Source organism: Mastomys coucha, unplaced genomic scaffold (assembly GCF_008632895.1).
Source record: "Mastomys coucha isolate ucsf_1 unplaced genomic scaffold, UCSF_Mcou_1 pScaffold4, whole genome shotgun sequence".
Classification (NCBI taxonomy): domain Eukaryota; kingdom Metazoa; phylum Chordata; class Mammalia; order Rodentia; family Muridae; genus Mastomys; species Mastomys coucha.
In genome coordinates, this window is record NW_022196910.1 from 22502880 (window position 1) to 22524949 (window position 22070).

The 22070-nt window shown below is 44.0% G+C and overlaps 1 protein-coding gene across 1 annotated transcript in view; it reads right to left on the reverse strand.

The window, feature by feature from the left end:
• Plxnc1 (plexin C1) overlaps nucleotides 1-22070 on the reverse strand; it is a 159921-nt gene that overhangs the window by 95448 nt on the left and 42403 nt on the right. The window contains exon 5 of the mRNA XM_031350348.1: nucleotides 1155-1269. Coding sequence (XP_031206208.1) covers nucleotides 1155-1269 — 115 coding nt within the window. The remainder of the gene's footprint in view (nucleotides 1-1154; nucleotides 1270-22070) is intronic.

Here is a 22070-nt window from a genome sequence, read left to right on the forward strand (position 1 = left end):
AAAACGCCTTGCATAATCTTAACCATGTATCAGAGTCCTGAGGATATCAGAACATCTTAATGCTTTCTGCCTAGCACTTAGCATCCAAGCCAGCTATTTCTTCAGGCCAATAAGAAAAGACCTTGACTGTGCCTGTGTCTGGATGGCTGACTTCACTTACCCTGATTCTGACCCCCTGGCACGGAGCTGGCAAGAGTCTGGAGTTTTGGAGCTCGCCCTCGCTCCAGAGAGTGACGGCAGGAAACGACAATAGCAAGTAACTTTCAATCCCTGAGTTCTGATCGGTCATGACTTAAAAGCTTGGTTCTTTTATTATTTATCACTCATTAAATGCCCTGGCTTTCCTTTATTAAATGTTAAATCATCTTAAGTGGCGTGGTTCTTGCTATTTGAAATGGCAAAGTGAGAAGAGAAAGTGGCCCATTTCCTTGTTAATGTGGCATTCACACAGAACACAGTGAGTGCAGCCGACAGGTCAACTGGCTGCTGACGGGGACTCTGTACAATTACTCATAACACAAGAGCCATGATTAGGGAGGAAATGTCTCCTTACAGCATCATGTAAGAAAATTCTATTCCCCTCAAGGCAGGGTGGGTATGTGCATCAGGGAATGCTCTGCTCCAATATGCTTTCTGCATCCCTCTTTCATGCCATGTCAAGAGCTTTCCAAAAGACTTGCTCATACTTTGGTACATGTTCCTGCTTGATTCCTGTCCCAGCAGTTGTTCAAAGACTGAAGACAGTGGTATTAAGACTGGCTGATCAAAATAAAATCCCACTGAGATCCACATTGCAGGGATCTGTTCAACTACAAGTCTGAGCTTATTGTTTCTCTATTTTTAAAATCAAGCTGTATTTCTTCTGCATCAAAAAATGCATCTTCTCTTGTATCTCAACCCCTGAAGGTCATCTTTACCTAGCAAGATGGCAAACTCTATGGGGGTGAGCTGTACCATGACCTGGTTATTACTGCATCCTTGGCACTTTGCAGATAGACAACATCTAGCAGGCCCTCACCATTCACCAACAGAACAAATGGAGTCCTGTCACTATGCCTATTTCATTGTGAAAAGATTTTCTTTATACCCAGAAGGCAGCTGTACCATATCATAAAGACAATATCATAAAGACAAATAAAAGTATTTCCTCTTACCCTCTCTCGGAGGTTTCGAATTATCTGAATTTTAGGGCATTTTTTAGGTCCTGATGAAATATCCAGCCAGTTTTCAAAGCTCCCTGCATGTGTGCAATCCCCTTGAAAAGTGCACCTATAAAACAAAACAAAACAAACAAACAAACAAAAAAACATCAATTGATAAATTGGGATATACACATTAATTACAGCTTCTCATAATCGGCAGTACAAATCACTTTGTATGGTAGGCTATTGATTTTGAGAAAAAGGATGTGTGATATTAAAATCATGAAAAGCAACAAATAAATAGCAGAGGTCTGTGTGTGTGTGTGTGTGTGTGAGAGAGAGAGTGTGTGAATGTATGTGAGTGTGTGTGACTATGTATGTGTGAGAGTGTGTGTGTGTGTGTGTGTGTGTGTGTGTCTGTCTGTCTGTCTGTGTGTCTGTCTGTCATCAGGTTAGGGACAGAAGACAAATGTTGACCAGATGTTGAACTTCAACTTCTAGGCTATCTCCCAAGATGATGTCATCAAATACTTCCAACAGCAGCACATTCTCCCATGAACTCTAAAATAAAAACTTCCTGTGGAGAAATTCCTCATAAGACCAGCCCAGAAAAGGTTTACATTTTTGTATACATTTTAGGTTTGCAATACATTAACCAGAATTCCAACCTATTGAGTGATTCATTTTGTGCTCAAAAGAAATAATAAAGCTACTGTTTTGAGCTTTGCAACATGACTAAATGAAAATATTTCAAGGGCAGAGTCTGCCCAAGAATATGATAAGACATTCTGTAACCATCTGCTCCAGAACATTTATTTAGACAGATACCAAATTATATCAAAAGATACGAGCAAAACATTTTGCAAGGCCACTCTCCCAGGTCAGCCAGCTCAGGAGATACCCCAAATAAGTCTTAAGTTGTGGCCAGGGCCATGTACTTTGATGAATAGATGCTCTCAAACTGTAATCACTGGCTTCCTTGATGCGACGGTCACTCTGGGTCACTGTAACTTACCAGATGGGCCACCAACCCAATGAGGGGAGTGAACACCAAGTGCCACATTATCTGCAAATGACACAGCACCACGCAGACAGTCCAATGAATAACGTGGAGTAGCCTGAGAAGTTACACCCCTTCCAGGCAAAGATTAAAATGAAGGTGAGCTTGAGCGAACAACTTTTGAGTTTTAAAGGAAAACCAAGAACTCCTAGTTCATGACATGCCAACGCATTTAAATGGTGACAGCAATCACTGAGGAGCAGTGCAGTTATGAATGGGCCCCAATGATACATTAGCATCAAAAGGTGTTATTTCTTCTTCATCTTCTTTTTTTTCATTATATATTTTACTTTACATCCTGATCACAGCCGTCCTCTTCTCCCGGCCCCCCTCTTCCTCCCCCAAACCCCCCTTCCCTTAGGTCCCCATTGGGTATCAGCCAAAACTGGCCCATCAAGTTGCAGAAGGACTAGGTGCATCCTCTTCCACTGAGGCCAGACAGGCAGCCCTGGAAGGGAAAGGGAGCCAGGGAACAGTCAGAGACAGTCCCTGTTCCAATTGTTAGGGGGCCCACATGAAGACCAAGCTGCACATCTGCTACAAATGTACAGGGGGCATAGCTCTAGCCCCTGCATGCTCTTTGGTTGGTGGTTCAATCCTCGGGAGCCCCCATGGGCCCAGGTTAGTTTACTCTGTAGGTATTTTTGTGGTGTGCTTGACCCCTCCAGTTCCTTCAATCCTTACTCTACTCTTCCTCAAGACTCCCCAAGCTCTGCCTAAAGTTTGGCTATGGGTCTCTGCATGTTTCCATAAATAAACTGTTGGACGAAACTTCACAGAGGACAGTTATGCTAGGCTCCTGTCTGCAAGCATAGCCGAGTATCATTAAAAGTTTCGGGAATTGGATTTTGCCCATGGGGTGAGTCAAGTTGGGCCAGCCACTGGTTGACCATTCCTCAAGTCTCTGCTCCATCTTTATCCTAGACATCTTGTAATCAGGACAAATTTTGTGTCGAAGGTATGATGGGTGGGTTGGTGTCCCTTTCCCTCCACTGGAAGCCCCACCTTTCTTCTCTTTCTTCTTATTATTAACAATTTATGTCTCATGGCTTCTCTTTGAGTTCTGTGCTCATTTGGATATAACAAACATAGAATAGGAAGTTGGTAAGTTTCTCTAACCACCATTCCCAAGTCCCCTTAGCCTGTTGCCCACCAGGGAACTGGGCTCCCCAGTACCACATATGTGTCCCAACCCTTCCTACATCTGTGTTAGCTCTTCTCCAACTTCATAACCAAAGGGATTTTCATTAGTGATTCTCCAAGGCCATAAATCTATCTGACCCAGGATGGCTCACTCGTCCGTCACAGACATTAAATTCAAATTAAACCTCTCTCAATGTCAGAGGGAGTTTGCCAGCACCGCAGCTCTGAAGCACAGAGAATGACTAGGCTGCTGCCTTCTGTATCTGAAAAAGATCATGACTGTCAAGAACTCCCTGCCTCTCCTGGACCCTCTGGTTTTTATCAAGGCACTTCCTTTGCCTAGGAGAAAGAAGGGGAGAAAAATTAAGCCAATTCTACAGTGACTGGAGTACAAATATTTTTGCAGGCTCTTAATGCTGACTGGGAGTCAAGGCCTAAGGCTGCCAAAAAAGCAAGTGTAAAATATTTCATACAAATAGTGCTACAATTTGCCAATTTGTAGGCAGAAAAACCAGTCATGCTACGGAGTTATCACTCCCTTTCCAGAACTATAGCATTTCTTGTCGGAACCACACATTTTGGTATTTAATCATATGCTGTCTTGAATTACAACTTAACTGTTTCCCATGGCCATGCCATTTCTCCCTGAGAAAGCACTAAGCCCCTGGAAGGGAGGGAGCGCATCTTGATGTTTCTTTAGCAAATCCCTCAGCGTCTGCCAGCACGAGATGCAAATACTAGGGTTTCGATAAATATTTTTGAATGAATGGATGAAATACGAAATCTCTATAGGTCTGTTCTGCTGGTAAATTTCCTTTCTAGAGCTGTGATTTATGTTTGACTCCTCTTTCCGGCAACGAGACTGATTTTCACATAAACCGAAAGTTTGGAGCTGAAGATCAAATTAGGAGTTAAGGTTGGTTTATCTTATTTTATTTTTTGAAAAGGAAAATGAAAGAACATATATATTGGACCATTCATTTCCTCTCCCCCTAGAAACAACACCTAAGTGGGTTGCACATCTAAACATGAATTCTTTGTATAGGAAAGCCAATTCTGAATTCTTTTTTAACTCTCATTCCTTGCCCTTCACCAGTTTAAAAAAAATAAAAATGAAAGAATAAAAAAGCAAACCACAACACCAAGTATGTATAAGCAGATGGTCAGCCAACAACAGTATCTTATTACTTCTCAAATATTGCAGATTGTAAAGTCTCGACAGCACATTACCCACACATTTGCATTTCTTAAGGAGGGGGAGCAGAACTCAGCGCTCCCACATCTTAGTAAACAAAACCAGGGGGTTTGAGAAGATTTCTTTTGAAAAATTATTATTCTTATTCTTGGTGGACCCATCAAGGAAATGGCCAAATGAATAAATTCTCAAGCCATTCCTGGAATGACATGAAAATACCATTGTTAGGATGAGCCACTTGACCACTCTTGATGGGTAGGTTCTCCCTCCCCTGTTTCTGCCTCCATCCCCTACAAGGTCTCATGTAGACCAAAGTGGCCTCAAAATCACAATGTAGGAAGCCAAAGATGACCTCCAGACTCTGATCCTTCTGCCTCCATCTCCCAAGTGCTTGGATCACAAGTAAGCTCTCTAGTAAGCCACATTCCTAGATCTTTTAACTGGCTTCATTTCCATTTTGCCAGGCCATTTTTGATAGGAGGGAAATTGGAATCAGCTTAGCCCGAGTGTGTCCTGGAGAAAAGGTCAGGGGTGTTTATGTGTTCTTTGCTTACACTGGTACATGTGCTCCTCCTCTTCCAATGATCTGTGCAGCTTTTGTAGAAGACAAAGACCCATATATTTATAAAGAATGGATATTCATTTCATAAGAAGCTGGGATAGCCATGACTGGGTGCTTGACTCTGGTGAAGTGCCTCTGACTGTGTCATTCCCTAGGAGAAGAGGATGTCAGAAAAGACACTGAATTCACTGTCCCTAGCTTCTTCCTTTCATAGTGCTCTTGATCCAAATGCATCCCATTAATCTCCACCTCACCCCTCAACACTGGCCCACCAGGGTATAGGTTTCCAACATGCTTTTGAGAAGGACATATTCAAGCCACAGCATGCCACATCAGGCCCTAAAACTTCATGTCCCTCTCACATGAAAACCAGATCAGAAAATTCATTCTATCTCAACAGCCTCCAAAGACTTAGCTGGCTCATTACTAACTCAAAATCTTGACTCTCACCTATAATGGTTATGGGTGAGAACCTAGGTGTGATACATCCAGAGACAAATTCATCTCCAGCCCTGAGATTTTGAATGTAAATATGGTATGTGCTCCCAAAATACAAGGATGAGACAAACAGACATTCTCATTCCATATGAAAAACTAAGTACACAGAAACGCATAACTGATTCCACGTAAGTCTATAGCCCAGCAAGGAGGAGAACATTAACTCTTCAGGCTCCAAAATAGTCTCCTTTGAGTCCACATACCACATCCTGGCACAGGGTTACCAAGCACACAGTCAGTTCTACCTAAGGTTAGGATGGGCTCAGTCCACTTAGTAGCTGTCATAAGTTGGGTCTTGTACCTGCAGCTGAAAGAGTTTAATGTTGGTATAATTCTGAGATCTCAGAAGCTGCCCCTTTCCCATGAGCTTCTAGACATTGCTATAGTAGAGACTCTCTACATACACTTCCTTTGTCCCTATAGCAAGTTTCTGCATGGACTCCCAGGCTGTCTGTAATAGCCTTTTGATTTTAGATGGAGCCCATCATAGGCTCCTAGCTCCTGAACTATGCATAGATATAAAACTAGTACCAAGTAGATGCTACCATGGTCTACCACATGGACCCTCCAGAATGGCAATCTAAGCTGTATCTAGGCCTGCCTGATCCATAGCTTGGATGGCCAAGGAGCACTGAGGCAGAACATAAGGAGCAGAGTCCCAAAGTGGCCTGGCAAATGAATGCCAGGGACCTTAGAGAACCTCTCTGGAATCTTTACCCTAAGGGTCCAACCTACTTTGAAGAATTTCTTTGAGGTTACTCTCCTGTTATTCTTGATGACTAGAACCTGGTTGCCTTCTATATATGGTATATATATACTCCAGTATGTGGTCCTTGGTTACGCTCCTAATTCCATCTTCTAAAAATGTCTCTTCGTTCTTTATATGGCCAGGTGAGACATTTCCAAAAATGTCTCCCCGATTCCCTTTTAACTACAAACTCTGTATTCAAATCATTTTATTCTTTCACATCTTACTATTTTCAATAAAAGGCAATTACACTAGCTTCTTTAATACTTAGCTTAGCAGTTTTTCTACCAGAAACCCCGAATCTGTATCTCACAGAGTCCTGGGTCAGGGGCCCAGTTCCACCAACCTCTTTGCAACTGTTAACAAGGTGTCTTAGTTTGGGTTTTATTGCTGCGAAGAGGCACCGTGACCATGACAACTCTTATACAGGCAAACATTTAATTGGGGCTGGCTTATAGTTTCAGAGATTCAGTCCATTATCATCATGGCAGGAAGCATGGCAGCGTGCAGGCAGACATGGTGCTGGAGAAGGAGCTGAGAGTTCTGCATCTTGATCTGAAGGCAGTCAGGAAAGACTGGCATCCTCAGGCAGCTAGGAAGAAGCTCTTCTCCACAGTGGGTAGATTCTGAGCATAGGAGGAGACCTCCAAAGCCCACCCCCACAGTGACGCACTTCCTCCAACAAGGCCACCCCTCCTAACAGTACCACTCCCTATGGGCCATGCACATTCAAACCATCACACAAACACAGTGTGGTGATTTGAATGAGAAATGTCCCACATGGGCCCATGAGTGGTTGGTCCTCAGTTGGTGGCACTGTTTGGGGAGGTTATTTAGGAGGTGGAGACTTGTTGGAAGAAGTACATAATGAGGGGGATGATTTGAGGTTTATAGCCCTGCCCCCTTCTCCTGTGCAGATGAAATGTGACCAGCCGCCTTCCCGCCTCTGCCACCAGGTCATGCGTTCCCGGACATGACTACCTCTTTCTCTCTAGAACCATAAGCTGAAATACTCTTTCTCAAGTTGCTTTTGGTCTAGCGTTTTAGCACAGCAACACAAAAGGCACAGACACAGGTGGCCTCTTCCCAGTTCCAAATCTTTGCTCTTCACTTCCACTGGAGACCGTGTCAGAAGGACTCCACCATCCATATTTCTATAAATATTCTGATTGTGACCGTGCCCGTAATCTCTAGGAAGTCCCAGGCTTTCTCCACATTGCTGATCTGTACACCCACATCAGAATCACCCTTAATGGGTTGGAGGGACGGCTGAGCAGCTAAGAGCTTTTGCTGGATTCGCAGAGCGCCTGGGTTCAGTTCAAGCACCCACACTGGGTGGCTCATATTTGCCTATAACTCCAGTTTCTGGGCATCCAACTTGGTCTTCTGGACTCTGTGGGTAGCAGACATGCATGTGGTATGCATAATTACATACATGCAGGTTCTAACATATTTATAAAATAAAAATAAATATATTTTTAAAGGAATCAGTACACTGCAATGGGTTTTTCCCATCCTGATGCCACAGACTCTTACAGCTTCTACCCATGACCAGTTCCCAGCCAGGCCTTCGCTGTCAGGTATTGATTATACCATCAGCCTGACTACTCAGTACCAATTATGAGGCTAAGTCCATTTTATATAATTATAATAGGATACCAGAGACTGAGTAATTTGTGAAGAACAGACCATATATGTGTGTGTGTGTATATATGTGTGTGTGTGTGTGTGTGTGTGTGTGTGTGTGTGTGTGTGTGTGTATATATATAGTTTTAGAAGTCAATGGTTGAAGGACTCAGACCTGGCAAGGGTGTTTTGGATGCATCACCCTATGGTGGAAGGGTAAGAAAAAGGCAAGAGTGAGAGACAGAACTCACAGCTTCAAGCCTGTTTGGAGATGACAGAGCCCTCATTCATAAACACCTCCCAACAGGCCCCTCCTCCCAACTCCACATACAACACAGGTTTTACAGGGGACATCTTTAAACCACAATAGGGTCAATCTGAGAGCCATAAGATCTCAATCGTTATCTGTGACGGTTGCCTTTAATGGCAACTTGTCACAAATTGGAATCACCTGAATAAAAAGCCTCATGGGAGGACTATCCTGACTGCCTTGCTTGATCTGAGAAGAACCACCCCAAAGGTGGGCGGCACCTCCTGGTAGCAGCCCAAATTAAAACGGGTATTTTGCTCTCTTGGTCTTCCCTCTTGCCCCTTAATTAATTCACCTGCCTCTGCAGCTGCTGACCCCTTTGTTGACATTAGAGGCAGAGCCAGTGTTTCCAGGCTGCTCTGGTTGACTGGGGACTAGGGGCTCTCCAGAAACGCTCCAAGTTTTTGGCACCAGATAAAAACTGTTGGCGCACCCAGTCTTGTAGACTTGGTAACTACTGGGTTCTCAGGTTCCCCACAGTGAGACTGTCATTGTGGGATTACTCTAACTGCTGAGGCACACAGCCTCAAGGACCAAGCAACTAGCAGGTTCTTGGGTATGAGATAGCAGCTGTGCTATTTCAGTGACGCTGATTTCATACCAGCATACATACATACATAGATGCATGTCTGTGTGCATGTTGGTTCCTCTAGAAAACCCTGACTAATACACTGTTTTATTTTATGTTGTTCCTCTTCCTAGTGGGACCTCATGCCTACATGATAAAGTCAGTAAGAAGATACAAGTCTACTTGAAAATTAGAACATAAAACTGTCCAAGTGCAAAGAAAAAATTTCCTGAAGAAGAAGAAAAAGTTAATTTACATTTAAAAAAAAAAAAAGCTTTCCTTAGGTGAAAAACTCTTTATGTGGTAACAATTAGTGCACACAACAATTTAAGAAGCCTCTTCTCAGTTTACTATAAATGTGTTATAGAGCTCAAGTTGTTCGAAATAATAATAGACTTTAATACAGCCACGTGAATATATAAGAAAATGGACACACACACACACACCCATCTGCAACCCAGAAAGCATGGTTGCAAGCTATTCAGCCTCAATTGGCAGATGGAGCTTCTGGACACTTCTAAGCTTGCTTTTTGACACTGGGAAACCACTCTGATATAGTGAGTTTGCTTCTCAAGTAAGTAGAAATCTGTGTAGCCCATAATAGGCCTGAAAACCCACCTAACCCAAACACGGGGGCAACAGCACCTGTGCTGGGTACTTGGCTGAGTGGTTTCTGTTAGTTCTCCTTCCGTGGTAATGGCTCTCAACCTTTCTAAATCCTGCAACCCCTTAATGCAGCTCCTCATGTTGTGATGACCCCAACCTTAAAATTATTTTTTGTTGCTACTTCCTAACTGTAATTTTACTACTGTTATGAATCGTATGTAAACATGTGTTTGCTGATGGTCTTAGGTGACCCCTGTGAAAGGGGTCGAGACCCACAGGTTGAGAACCACTGCTCTAGGATGAACTAGGTTCAGAGGCACACAGGATCGCTCACTGGCAGCCTCCTAGGACGCTGACCACTATTTTATAAAATAAAATAAAAGTGCACAGGATAAGACCTCTCGGAGTGTGCCCCCCACCCACCCAGTTTCCTGGGGTCTCAACAGAATTTAGAAAATGTGGCTAGGCTGAGTTAAGTCAGGAAAGTGGGTCTCAGGTAACCAAAGAACAAAGAGGGTGAGGCAGTTTTTAAGGTGAAAAGCTCTGTGTTCTGGAGAGAATCGCTTCAGTGGGGGCTTCTGAGATGCCTTGGAGCTTCAGCATCTGAGCATCCAGTTCTGCTAAAAGGTTAAAATCCCCGGGGACTCAGCCTTACAAACCGATTGTGCTCCCAAAACTGCTTGCCAACCATCTGTTTATAATATAAAATATATTTCCTTCATAGAAATAATATTATAAGCTGTGATTAGGTTTTCTGGGTTAGGCCACAAAACCTATTTACCCATAATGTAGCCTTGATATTATATATCTGCAATAAAAGAACAGCAGAAAACAAGGAGATGGCAGCCATTTGCATTATATAGCAGTTTTTCCTCTTCTTTACTTATTTGTGTGTCTGCTCAGTTGGTAGTCTGGGAATGGTGCCCAACTGGATCGACTTTTAAATTTATCATTATTGTATTTGTATAGCATTTCTATTTTTTAAAATGGGCCTGGCTTAAATTATTAATTGTTTTCATGCCAACATGAAGGACAGGAAGGCCCACTTGAAAACCTGAAACCTGAAGTTTTCCAGGCAGGTTGAAGTGCCCATCCACATGCTGGGTTGGGATGGGGGCGGGGGAAGACCTTGAGAATCTGACTCTATTAGGCTAGAATCCCTCAGTAAAAATTTACCACTTACTCAACCTTGAAATAGAAACTCTGAGCTCAGAAATGTAACTCCCACTTCCTGCCACTAGAATTTCATCAGCATCCTCTAATCTAATTGTTCACCAAGAGCAGACAGTCCCTGAAGGAATCCGATAACTAAATATCAGGTAATTGGCTTGAATGTGCGGTGAGTGTGACCTGTTCCAAAGATCCTATACTGATAAGATATCAGAAAACTTTTAACAAACCAACAATCCAGCTCCTCTCTTCTCACATGGGCAACTGCATCCTCAAGGGGGGGATGGTTTTCTCCAAGAGCATCCCAAGGTCCTATGCTAAGTGATTTGCAACAGAGGTGTACATCTTTAGGAAAGGTACAGCACACAAAGAAGGGACCAGGTGGTCTCCAGAGTCGGGTGACATTCATTACAGTTGCCAGTCCACGAGATGAAGGAGTCAGACTCCATTAAATGAAAGAGAACAGGAAGTCACTGTGACAAACCAAACTCTGAATTAAAGGCTCCCAGAGTCAGGGGTGGGGGGATGATGCTAAAATACAAGACCAAAATAACTTGCTAAGAAAGCTGAAAAAACTGGATCTTCATCACTACAAGTCACTCTACGTGAGAGAATAATGCTAATAACACAGAAATCTAGACTTTCTTTTTCTTTTTCTTTTTCTTTTTTTTTAGAAAAGGCAAAAATGTCTAGCATGGCATGCAATGTCTTTTCACGTAACTTGATTCATTTATTCCACACTAAACTAAACTAAACTTAACTAAAAAGTAGCTGCCATGATTGTTCCTGGTTAACGGAAAAGGGGGAACAGCTTTTACAAGGATTCACATTTCTTTCCTGAAGTGCCTTTAGTATATGGAGAAACTGAGATACTGCATCAGGCAGCGTAGCATTCCAAGACCATTTTCTCATCCACTGTTCCATGTTGACACAGCAATAGACAACACAACAGCTCACCAAGGGGCCCTTTTCCTTAGACCATTTGGTGCTTCTGTGACAGGATGTCATGAGTGGGAAATTTATTTCACAACTCCAAAGACTAGAAGATCCAAGGTCAGTCTCTTGCATCCAGCAAGAGCCATCTTGCTATGTTATTCTATGGCAGAAGGCAGAATGCAGGAGAAGGTGTATGTGCACGAAATAGTAAGAAGTCAGAATTGCAGTCTGAGTCTCTTTCATAACTGGCATTGGATCATTCATGAGTGTAGAGCTAAATATGTATGAACCTCCCATTAGGTCCTGCCTCCCAACACTGTTATGCTAGGAATTGTTTCCAATACAGACTTTATGGGGAGACACATTCACACCATAGCACTCTCCCATTGCTATGCTCTCACATTATTTCTATGATCAGTGGGAAGAACTCATTAACCTTCATGAAACAGGCATCCCTATTACCACCTCCACAACAAACAGAAGGATACTAAGGTACAGGGAGGGTACTTAGTATGGTGTCTGTCAATAGCCAGCCCTCACATTCAATCTACTATATCAAAAATGTTTATAGTCTTCCATAGTGGGAACATCATAAGTACCCAAGTGATACTTGGTTTCCCCTGGACATGTCCATAAAGGAAAATATGGGTTATATTGGATTTTCAAAGTGAGATGTTAGTGTTCAAGCCAAGAAGTTTGGGAAATATAAGTCACATGAAATTAAACAAGTCCCCTGCTACAAGCCTTCTGGGGGCCTCAGTTATGCATGCCACTGTGCTTTGTAACTTACCAAGACAAGGATGAATGACACACCAACTCTGAAGACTTGCTGAGTGTTACCTTAAGGGACTAGAAATTCCAGATATACACATTAGGAAGCAATTCTCATCAGTTTTGACTGGGAAATTGTGATGGTTTGAGTGGGAATGGCTCCCATGGGCTCCTATGTTTAAATGTTCATTAGTGGCACTGTTTGGGAAGGATTAAGAGGTGTGGCCTTGTTGGAGCAGGTGTGTCACTGGGAGGTAGGCTTTGAGGTTTCAAAAGCCCACACCAGGCCCAACCTGTCTGACTGTTTCTGCCACCTGCCTGTGGGATCAGGATGTAAAGCTCTCATCTACTGCTCCAGCACCATGCCTGTCTGTATCCTGCCATAATGACCATGGACTAACCACCTAAAATTGTAAGTAAACTTCCAATTAAATGCTTTCTTTTAACAGTTGCCTTGGTCTTGGTGTCTCTTTGTGGCAACAGAACAGTAGCTAAGACAGCAATAATGCACATGGCAGAGTCAGAAAACTTGTACCTTAAACACATACAAAATGCTAATGACTAGACAGGAATCTTAGTAGTAATAAGGTTAACCAGATGGCCATTTACATAGCTTCTCTATATTGGTTCAGTATCTAGTATGCTTTCCTACATACAAAGGCATGAACAGCCCAGGGCTTCTTACAAGACCTTTACAGCTCTCCCATCTCCCATGAGAAAAGGGTTTGGGTGTCTCCTTGTGTCTTGAACAGCAGCTAGCTATTAAGAGTATTTGTTGACTGTCTCCTTTCCACACTAATTTTTTATTCTCCAGGGCACAGCCTTGTTCATCTTTGTTTCCCCCAGGATCTAGTAAAGGGTCTGGTCCATTGCTGGTGTTCAGCAAAGTTTAGCTGAATTGAAGTGAGAATTAAAATTTAAAGGGACTAAATTCTTCTCCGTGTCTCCCTGATACCAGCCTAAGTCGTTTTATTGATTTTTGTTCATTAGGTCGGTCTGTTAACTGGCATAGTGGAAAATCAGTCTTTGTCTTGAAACTTGGAGCTGTTTAGTCCACATAAAACACATTTGCAGACCAAAACACTCACACAAAAGGGATTTGTGGCCTTCACTCTGTGTAGTTCTTCACCAAGCGACAAGTGTGGTATACTAAAAGTTTTTGCTTTTCAATTCCAGTACAAACCCTACATAGAAGAATGTCGAGGAGGTGTTTAGAAAAACTAGGCAGCATGGAGACAGAAGTGAGAAAATGATGCTGCTTGGCCCAGGAAGGTCTGGGTTCTACCTCAACCTTATACATCCCCTATGCCATTAGGGAGAACTTTACAGGGGTTGAGGGCCAGTTTCCCTAGTAATGACTGGGTGGCAGCAATACTATCAGCCCTTCCCCCTTGAGATTCATATCAATTCCCATCTCGACTATCAGAAACAGTGCACACTCCAAATAGCAGAATAAAAAAAGCCTAACATTACAGGCTGGTACAAGAGCAAAACCAGAGACTGGCAGGCCGTGCTCTGGATGCACATCTGAACACTGTGTTTAGATGTGGTGGAGTTGCTGGGAACAGGGCAAACATGAGGTCACAAAGACAAGTGGAAACATTTGAGGAATTTTTAAAAAGCCGATCAATACATGCTTATGAAAGGGCCCTGCCACAGATAAGGTCATTAGGAAAAGAACCCAACCTCTATTCCATTAAAACATATATTTACTAGGAGGGGTGCTCTTAATGGGGCTTGTTGGAAGTTAGAGCATCACTTAAAGAGATGGTGGAGATAAGTACTGCAGTTGGGATGCTGAGACCTGAGGTCCTCATTGCCAGCTTTTACCAAACAAACCAAACTGGCTTCTGTCCAAGGTGTAGTCACTGCCAACTGCCTGTGAGGCCACAGTGGAGCTGTGTCCCTCAACAGTCTTGTGCTCCCTTTTCCTCTATGGCAAGTCGGTATCTTTGTTTCTATTGCTGCGACAAAACACCAGGACCAAAAAGCAAGTTGGGGAGGAAAGGACTTATTGGGTTTATACTTCCAGATCACAATCCATTATTGGAGGAAGCCAGGACAGGAACTCAAGCAGGACTGGAACCTGGAGGCAGGAGCTGATGATACAGAGGCCATGGAAGGGTATTGCTTACTGGCTTGCTTTTTCTGGCTTGCTCAGCCTACTTTCTTATAGAACCCAGGACCACCAGTCTAAGGATGGCACCACTCATCATAAGCTGGGACCTCCCCCATTGATCACTAATTGAGAAAATGCCTTACAGCTGGATCTCAAGGAGGCATTTCCACAACTGAGACTCCTTCCTCTCTGATGACTCTAACTTGTGTCAAATTGACACATTAAACCAGCCAGCACGGTAGGCTTAGCCCATGCCTCTTCCAGCAGCTATTAAAGGGATAAAGAACCCAGGGGACTCAGCTTGGCCCAAGACCCCATTCTAGTGTGGGAAGGTCTCCCGAGTCTCTTCCGGCATTCACAGTAACCCAGATGCCCAGGTTCAGGCTGTGTCAGGGTCATTCAGGAAGGCCCCAAGGCCAGAACAGCAGATTCCTCTCTGCTCCCCACTGCTTCCACCCCACAGACAGTTGTCCTACTTGCTTCTATACAATTAGTTGGCACAATGGGGTCCTCACACAAGGAGGAGGGGCCTTCCCAAATCTCATCATTATCATTATCACTGTCATTAGAGCTGCACTGGACCATAAAGAAGTGTCACTGCACAGGCTTTGAGCCTGAGATCTGCACATGGAAGGACACATCCTCAGCTCCAGAGGATGGAAGGAAGGAAGGTAGATGTGTAATAATCTTCTGTCTCCAAGTGTCTTCTTGCTGGCCATTTTGCCAAATATTACAGTGACCTTCCAGGACCCCCAATTTAAAACTGCTAGCTTTCCCCACTCCTAATCAGTGTCCTTCTTGCCCTTTCTCACGTTTATTTAGTCCTGCTGCCTTCTCCTAAGCCGCTTCCTTGCAGATTTTGAGGCTGGTATCTTCCTGCCTGATGGCATGCTCACCCATATCCTCAGAATGCCACCCTCCTTGGATATGGTCTTTGAAGGGGTAATTAGTTAAGGAGCTCAAGTTGGGATTATCCTGGGCTTGAAGTCTGCACTGACTGGTATCTTGCTAGGAGAAAGGAGAGAGAGGTTTGGATGCATACAAGCAAGGAAATCACATGAGACACAAGACAGAGATAGCTATTCTATGATGGGCCAAGGAGCCACAGAAACCACCATGGGACATGTGAGGGCAGATCTTACACTAGAGCCTCCACAGCATACATGGCCATATTGACACCTTGGTTTCAAATTTCTGTCTTCCAGAAGTACAACCAACCTTGTGGTTAACTTCTGTCATGGGAACTCTTGAGAACTAAAAATCCCTTGCTCGAAAGACTTTCATGAACTCGAGACTCTGGGTAACTTAATGGGAGCACTGAAAATCCTAGAGCTGAGAACATCTGACACATAGTAGGTATTCAGTATCTGCTGGATGAATGTGCAAAGTAGTTTCTGCAACTGGAGAGGGCCCCGAGTTCTCTTCTCTTTCTCAGTCCACAGGTTATTGTCCATGTAGGTATTTGGTCCTCCAGCTTTGCCTTCTCTGAGGGACACCACCTCCATCCTGTCTCTTTGGCTCTTCCCTACAATGGTAGACCAAATGGAATAGCTTGAGAATTGGACATAAACTCAGATATGTATAATCTGAGGCTGGTGAAGAATGGCTCATAAAGATATCCACTTCCTAATACTCATGAATATGATGTCACCCTCATGGTGAACACTCTTCAAAATTGGGCTAATTAAGGATCTTAAGATATTCTATTTAGGGTTTGACATTATTCTGTGGCCTGATGTAAGCACAAAAGATCAGAGAAAGAGTTCAGAACCAGCGGAGTCTGGAGATGCTGCATTGTTAGATTTGGAAGGGGCAGCTAATGAGGAATGTGAGGTGCCTTGAGAAGCTGGAAAGGGGAATGAATGGGGCTGTTTCTACAACATCAATGAGAAGCTCTGTCCACCTCTATAATGGTCCAGTTAAACCCCACTTCAGAGCCCTCACCTCCAGTGCCACAGGAAAAAAAAAAACATTTCATGCTCTCTGAAGCCACCAAGTATTCCTTAGAGGCCACACTTGTTTTCTACTCTAAAAAGTAGGCTGACAGTCATACTGGTTCCTGACTGCTTGGGGTGCTAGGAAGGATGAACAGGCACTCCATGGAGTCTCATGGAGTTCTGTGTTCAAGGCAGACTCTCTAAGACAGCTCACTCTTCTGGCTTTTGCTAGCAGGATGCTGAATAGGGGCAGCATCTGCAATAGAGATCATTCATTGGGGCTTCAGAAGAACACAGCTACAGGTACTGTGTCCCATGGACTGTCACTGCACACTGTGGTAGACAGGGTTCCCATAGGGCTCACAATTAGACCAGAGACTTAGTTCCAGAAGAAATGCCTCTTAAGTAGAGGAGAGGCCTCAAGAGAGAGCAAACTGGGCACTAGAAAGTGCTCCCAGTCGGCTCTTGACAAATCTTCCCTTCTCTCCCATGTCTAGGTCCTTTCTGCTCCTGCCAGCCTTTCAGCGATCAGACAGGAGCTGGACCACAAGGTGCTTGCTGCTAGACTGAGCTGAAAAATGATGTTTCCGAATCCCACATGCAGTACAGCCCAACAGTGGCTGAAACAGCTTCTAGGGGTTGCCTGAAGGTCTTCCAACTGTCGCCACGGGGGAAAAACACATAGAAGAATATAGGAGGAGGTTAAATTTATACAGATAATCAAGAGGGCATCCAGATACCCTGTAATTAGCATGTTGGGGGCTCTGTCTCCACCCTGTGCATGGGAACTGTTAAGGAACTAGTGTGAATGACTGTTCCTGCAGGGCCCATTTTCTGAGAAGGACCCAGTCTAGGTTCCACTGTTATGACTGGGCCCAAGAAATAGCCCCTGAGCCTATGACCAAGGAAGAGATACAAGATAAACTCACTCTACAAATTACAGGAGTTAAGTATAGTTGATGCCCCACTTGATATAATTCATTCTCTACACCAACGTCACAATAATCTTTGCAAGACACAAATCTTTCAAAGATACAGTCCTTTGCCTAAAGCTCTTTAATGAGCTCCCAGCACATACTAATTAAATCTAAACTCAGAGCTTTCACTTCCTAATCCCACCCAGCACCTTTATCCCTTCCTTACTTCCTAGCCAATGTCCAAGAGACAAAAAAACCAATCTGCCACTCCCTAAATAGACCTCCAGCTGAGCTGCTTCTTCAACTTGAAGCATCTCCCATACCCTCTGCCTTCAGAGAAAAGTCTACACCATGCTTCCAGGCCCAGTTTCAGACTGCCTTCCCTGTGAAGCTGAGGGTGACCCTGGCCCCTCATTGACTTCCACGATAGCACTTCCTAGATCCTGCCAGATTCTGCCTGCAATTTCATGGATATTATCTGATTTAATCCTCTTAGCAGCCCTGGAGGTGAGTACCACCATCAACCCTGCTTTGGCATAGGAGAGAAACAAGTTACTTAAACTAAAGGCCCAGATCGTAGCCCACAGGAGCCATCTTTAGGGGCTTTCTCTCTTCCTACTCTGCTGTGCCTTTCAGTGTGCCAGTATGACAGTCAGTGCTGTCTGTTGCTCATCCCAGATAGATGTCCCCTCCTACACCCTGCTCAGAGAAGGACACCTCTGTCTGTCTGGTCCCCCAAGCCAAATGTCTGCTCATGATCCCCTGTATTGCTGGTAAAAGAGTTAGAACACACTGCCTTCCCTCAGAAGTCCTCCTGCATCTGACCTGGGTACCCTCCTTAGACTCCAGGGCCTGTACCACAGGGAGAATCTAGCCTTTGGGTGTCCTCTCTTTTCTTTGTCTTAGTCAGGGTTTCTATTCCTGCACAAACATCATGACCAAGAAGCAAGATGGGGAGGAAAGGCTTTATTCAGCTTACATTTTCACCATCACTTACACTTCACCACCAAAGGAAGTCAGGACTGGAACTCAAGCAGGTCAGGAAGCTGGAGCTGATGCAGAGGGATGTTCCTTACTGGCTTGCTTCCCCTGGCTTGCTCAGCTTGCTTTCTTATAGAACCCAAGGCTACCAGCCCAGTGATGGTACCACCCACAAGGGGCCCTACTCCCTTGATCACTAGTTGAGAAAATGCCCCACAGCTGGATCTCATGGAGGCATTTCCCCAACTGAAGCTCCTTTCTCTGTGATAACTGTAGCCTGTGTCAAGTTGACAGACAAAACCAGCCAGTACAATTGACCCTTACTTTCACTATTAAGCCTCAACCCTTACTTTCTTATTCATCCCCAAGATCTAAATAACTTTAAAAGTCCCACAGTCTTTAATTAAAAGTTAAATCCTGGGCTGGAGAGATGGCTCAACAGTTAAGAGTGCCAACTGCTCTTCTGAAGGTCATGAGTTCAAATCTCAGCAACCACATGATGGCTCACAACCGTCTGTAATGAGATCTGATGCCCTTTTCTGGAGTGTCTAAAGTCAGCTATAGGGAGTAAGTGGGGCCAGAGAGAGAAGAAAAAGTGTCTGGAGACAGCTACAGTGTACTTACATATAATAAATAAATCTAAAAAAAAAAGTTCAATACCTTTAAAATATCCAATATCTTTTAAAATCCAAACTCCTTTTACAATTAAAAGTCTCTTAACTGTGAGCTCCACTAAAATAGTTTCTTCTTTCAAGAGGGCACGGTCACAATCAAAAGCAAAATCAAACTCCAACCATCCAATATATGGGATCCACTCACGATCTTCGGGGCTCCTCCAAGGGCTTGGGTAAATTCTCCAGCTCTGCCTCTTCCACATTGTCTAGGCTCCAGATGCCTGTACTTCACTACTCTTGCTGTTCTTGGTGGTTCATTGCATGGTACTGGCATCTTCAAAACATTGCTGTCATCTGCTGTAACTAGGCTTCACCAATAGCCTCTTATAGGCTCTCTTCCTGGTACCAAGCCTCAGCTCCTTTGCATGACCCTTTCAGTCCTGAGCCATCAATTGCAACTGAGGCTGCACCTTCACCACTGGCCTTCCATGGCCTCTCACAGTGCCAAGCCTCAGTCATGACCCCTTCATGCTTTCAAACCAGTACCACCTGGGTGACTTTTACACATTACCAAGCCCTGCTGCAGTATGAGGTACAACCTTGGCTATCTCTGGAACACAGCTTCTGTGCTCTCAGAAAACATTTCCCAGAAGATGTCACCTCAGTGATGCTGGTCTCTTCTTCATCACTGCTAATTTCCTAGCTCCAGCAAACCAGCATCAATAGTCCCAGTAATGCAAAGTTTTTGACTTAGTAGTTCTGGTATCTTGTTAATTACAGCTGATTCTTCAGCCCCAGCTAACCAAAACCACAGAATCTTCACAATCAAAATAGCAATGGACCTGATAAGAGTTTTTAATCTTCCCTCTGAAATTTCCCGAGCCAGGCCTCCATCTTCTGCACTGTTCTCAACATGATCTTCCAAGCTCCTACACAACATCCCACAGAGCTCTTAACACTGAATGGATCTTCTAGCCCAAAGTTCCAAAGTCCTTCCACAGTCCCCCCCAAAACACGGTCAGGTTGTCACAGGAATACCCCACTATGCTGGTACCCCACTATGCGATGTTGGGTCAAGGGAGAGAATACACAGACACAGTGGCCACCCTGATCTTCTATTTTCATTGTATGGCCCTATTTTTAGTGTGCCATGCTCAAGAGGGAATTCAATTAATCACCAAGTTCCCGTCTCCAATGTACCTGTTTCCACCCATTATCATGCTAACCCAGTCCCAGTTTCTACAACCACCTGCTGACTGATCTGCCAGCTCCCATAGATGACCCAAGTCCATCTTGCTCCAGATCGTATGCTCAGCTACTCACTCTCCCAATGGGAGCTGGGCACTGACTCCTCAAGATTCTTCTAACAAAATCCAAATGACTCATCTGCCCCGTTGACCATGTCCTCTGATCCCCCAAACATGCTACATACTCATCCACACCTACACTTAGGAACTCACTGTATTCTTTGCCAACCTGTTCCCTCAGCCAGTTTCCCTTCATGATACCTGCCTATGCTTCAGATTTGCCCAGGTTATCTCTTCCCCATGAAGCTTTCCCTAACCTTTTACATGTGAGTTAGATGCTCTATCTGTGTCTCCATGAAACCCCATGTCTTCCATGTCTATCCTTATAGCCCCCCTATTTTATCCATCTCCTTTATTCTAAAGAGACTAGATGCACATTCCCAAGTCTTCCTATACCAGAATGATTCATCTATACTCCTGTTTGCCATGCCATGTTATAATTCATCTGACTGGGCGGAATAAAATGATCTATTTGTTCACCCTGCTAATGCTGAGCTTGGCTGTGGAGCTTGCTGTAGCAGTGGAATACCAGTAAAATTGATGGGAACAGAGGCTTTGAGCGTATCATGTAACTTAGCTCTGCGTCTTATACGTCTGCTCTGACTTAAGAGTAGGTACACAATGAGAGACATGTGAAAGAGACCTGAGTTTTGCTGATAGCATGACACAAACCTTTTCCTCCTTCCCACAGCTGACAAGCACATCCATGAGTGAGAATAATAAATGTAGAGAAATACTGTTCATTAGGCTACTAAGAATCAGGCAGTTGCTCATTAGGTGGAATTATTGAAACAAAACCTCAAAATCTACTGACCCCTATCCATCATTAGACTATAGATGCCATTCAGATAGGAACTGTGCCTCTGAATGGGGCATTAGGCACGTGGGTGCCTCATGTTGATGATCAGATGGATGGCTGAATGAGCAAGCACTGGCACAGACCCGTCTGCCCTCCTAGCTTGCATGTTAACCCCTTACAGCCAAGGCCATCTGGGTTTTCTCAACAGCACCTAGCCATCAGACTTCCCACGTGGGGCTCTTGGTAGGTTCTCAACAAATGCTTGTTGAGATTAAAAGGAATTGGATTTTGTGGCTTGGGAATCCACCCTCAATTTGTGACATTGTTTCTGTGGGAAATGCGGAAATGCATCCGTGTGAGCCAAACAAACTTGCAAATGAACTTTTGGAACCTTGTCGGCTCATCTCATCAGCTTGGGTTTGCTAGATTGTGGAAATCCATAACTGAACACATGTGCTAGGCTTTGCAATATGGGAGAAGCTGAGAAACTGCTTCCAACCCCAATATATTCAGTCTGGAAAAAAAAAATTCCCTTTCCACACACAAAATGCAGTGCAGGTTGAACCTGAGGTTCCCACAATGAAAACTAGATTTTGTAGACCTCAGGGTTCACTTAATTGTTTTTTAAATCTTCTTATTATCCTGGGTGCCTACTCTTAACAGCAAATAAAAAAGAAATTACTATCATTTTCTTGGCCCCCCCACCATACCCAAATCACTTTCTAGACACGTGTACAAGAAGGTTCAACCTTCTCAAGACAGAGAAGAAATTATTTTTCTAAATAAATCTGTGACATTTAAAGTAGACTCAGCAAGATGCTCCACCACCCCACCAAAACATCCCCTTTAGAATTCCTAATTTTGAATGGTACTGAGAGCTTAACATGAGTCACAGATCTGAAGCTTAGTTTCATTTTATCTTAGGCCAGAAAGAACACAGCCAACTAGGAGCCAAGTGAGGGGACGTGGCTACCAAGGACCGTCAACCATGACCCCACTATGTTTGCTGATATATAAAGCCACTGGTACTGCCTGCCGGTCACTCAGCTTACCTCACTCAA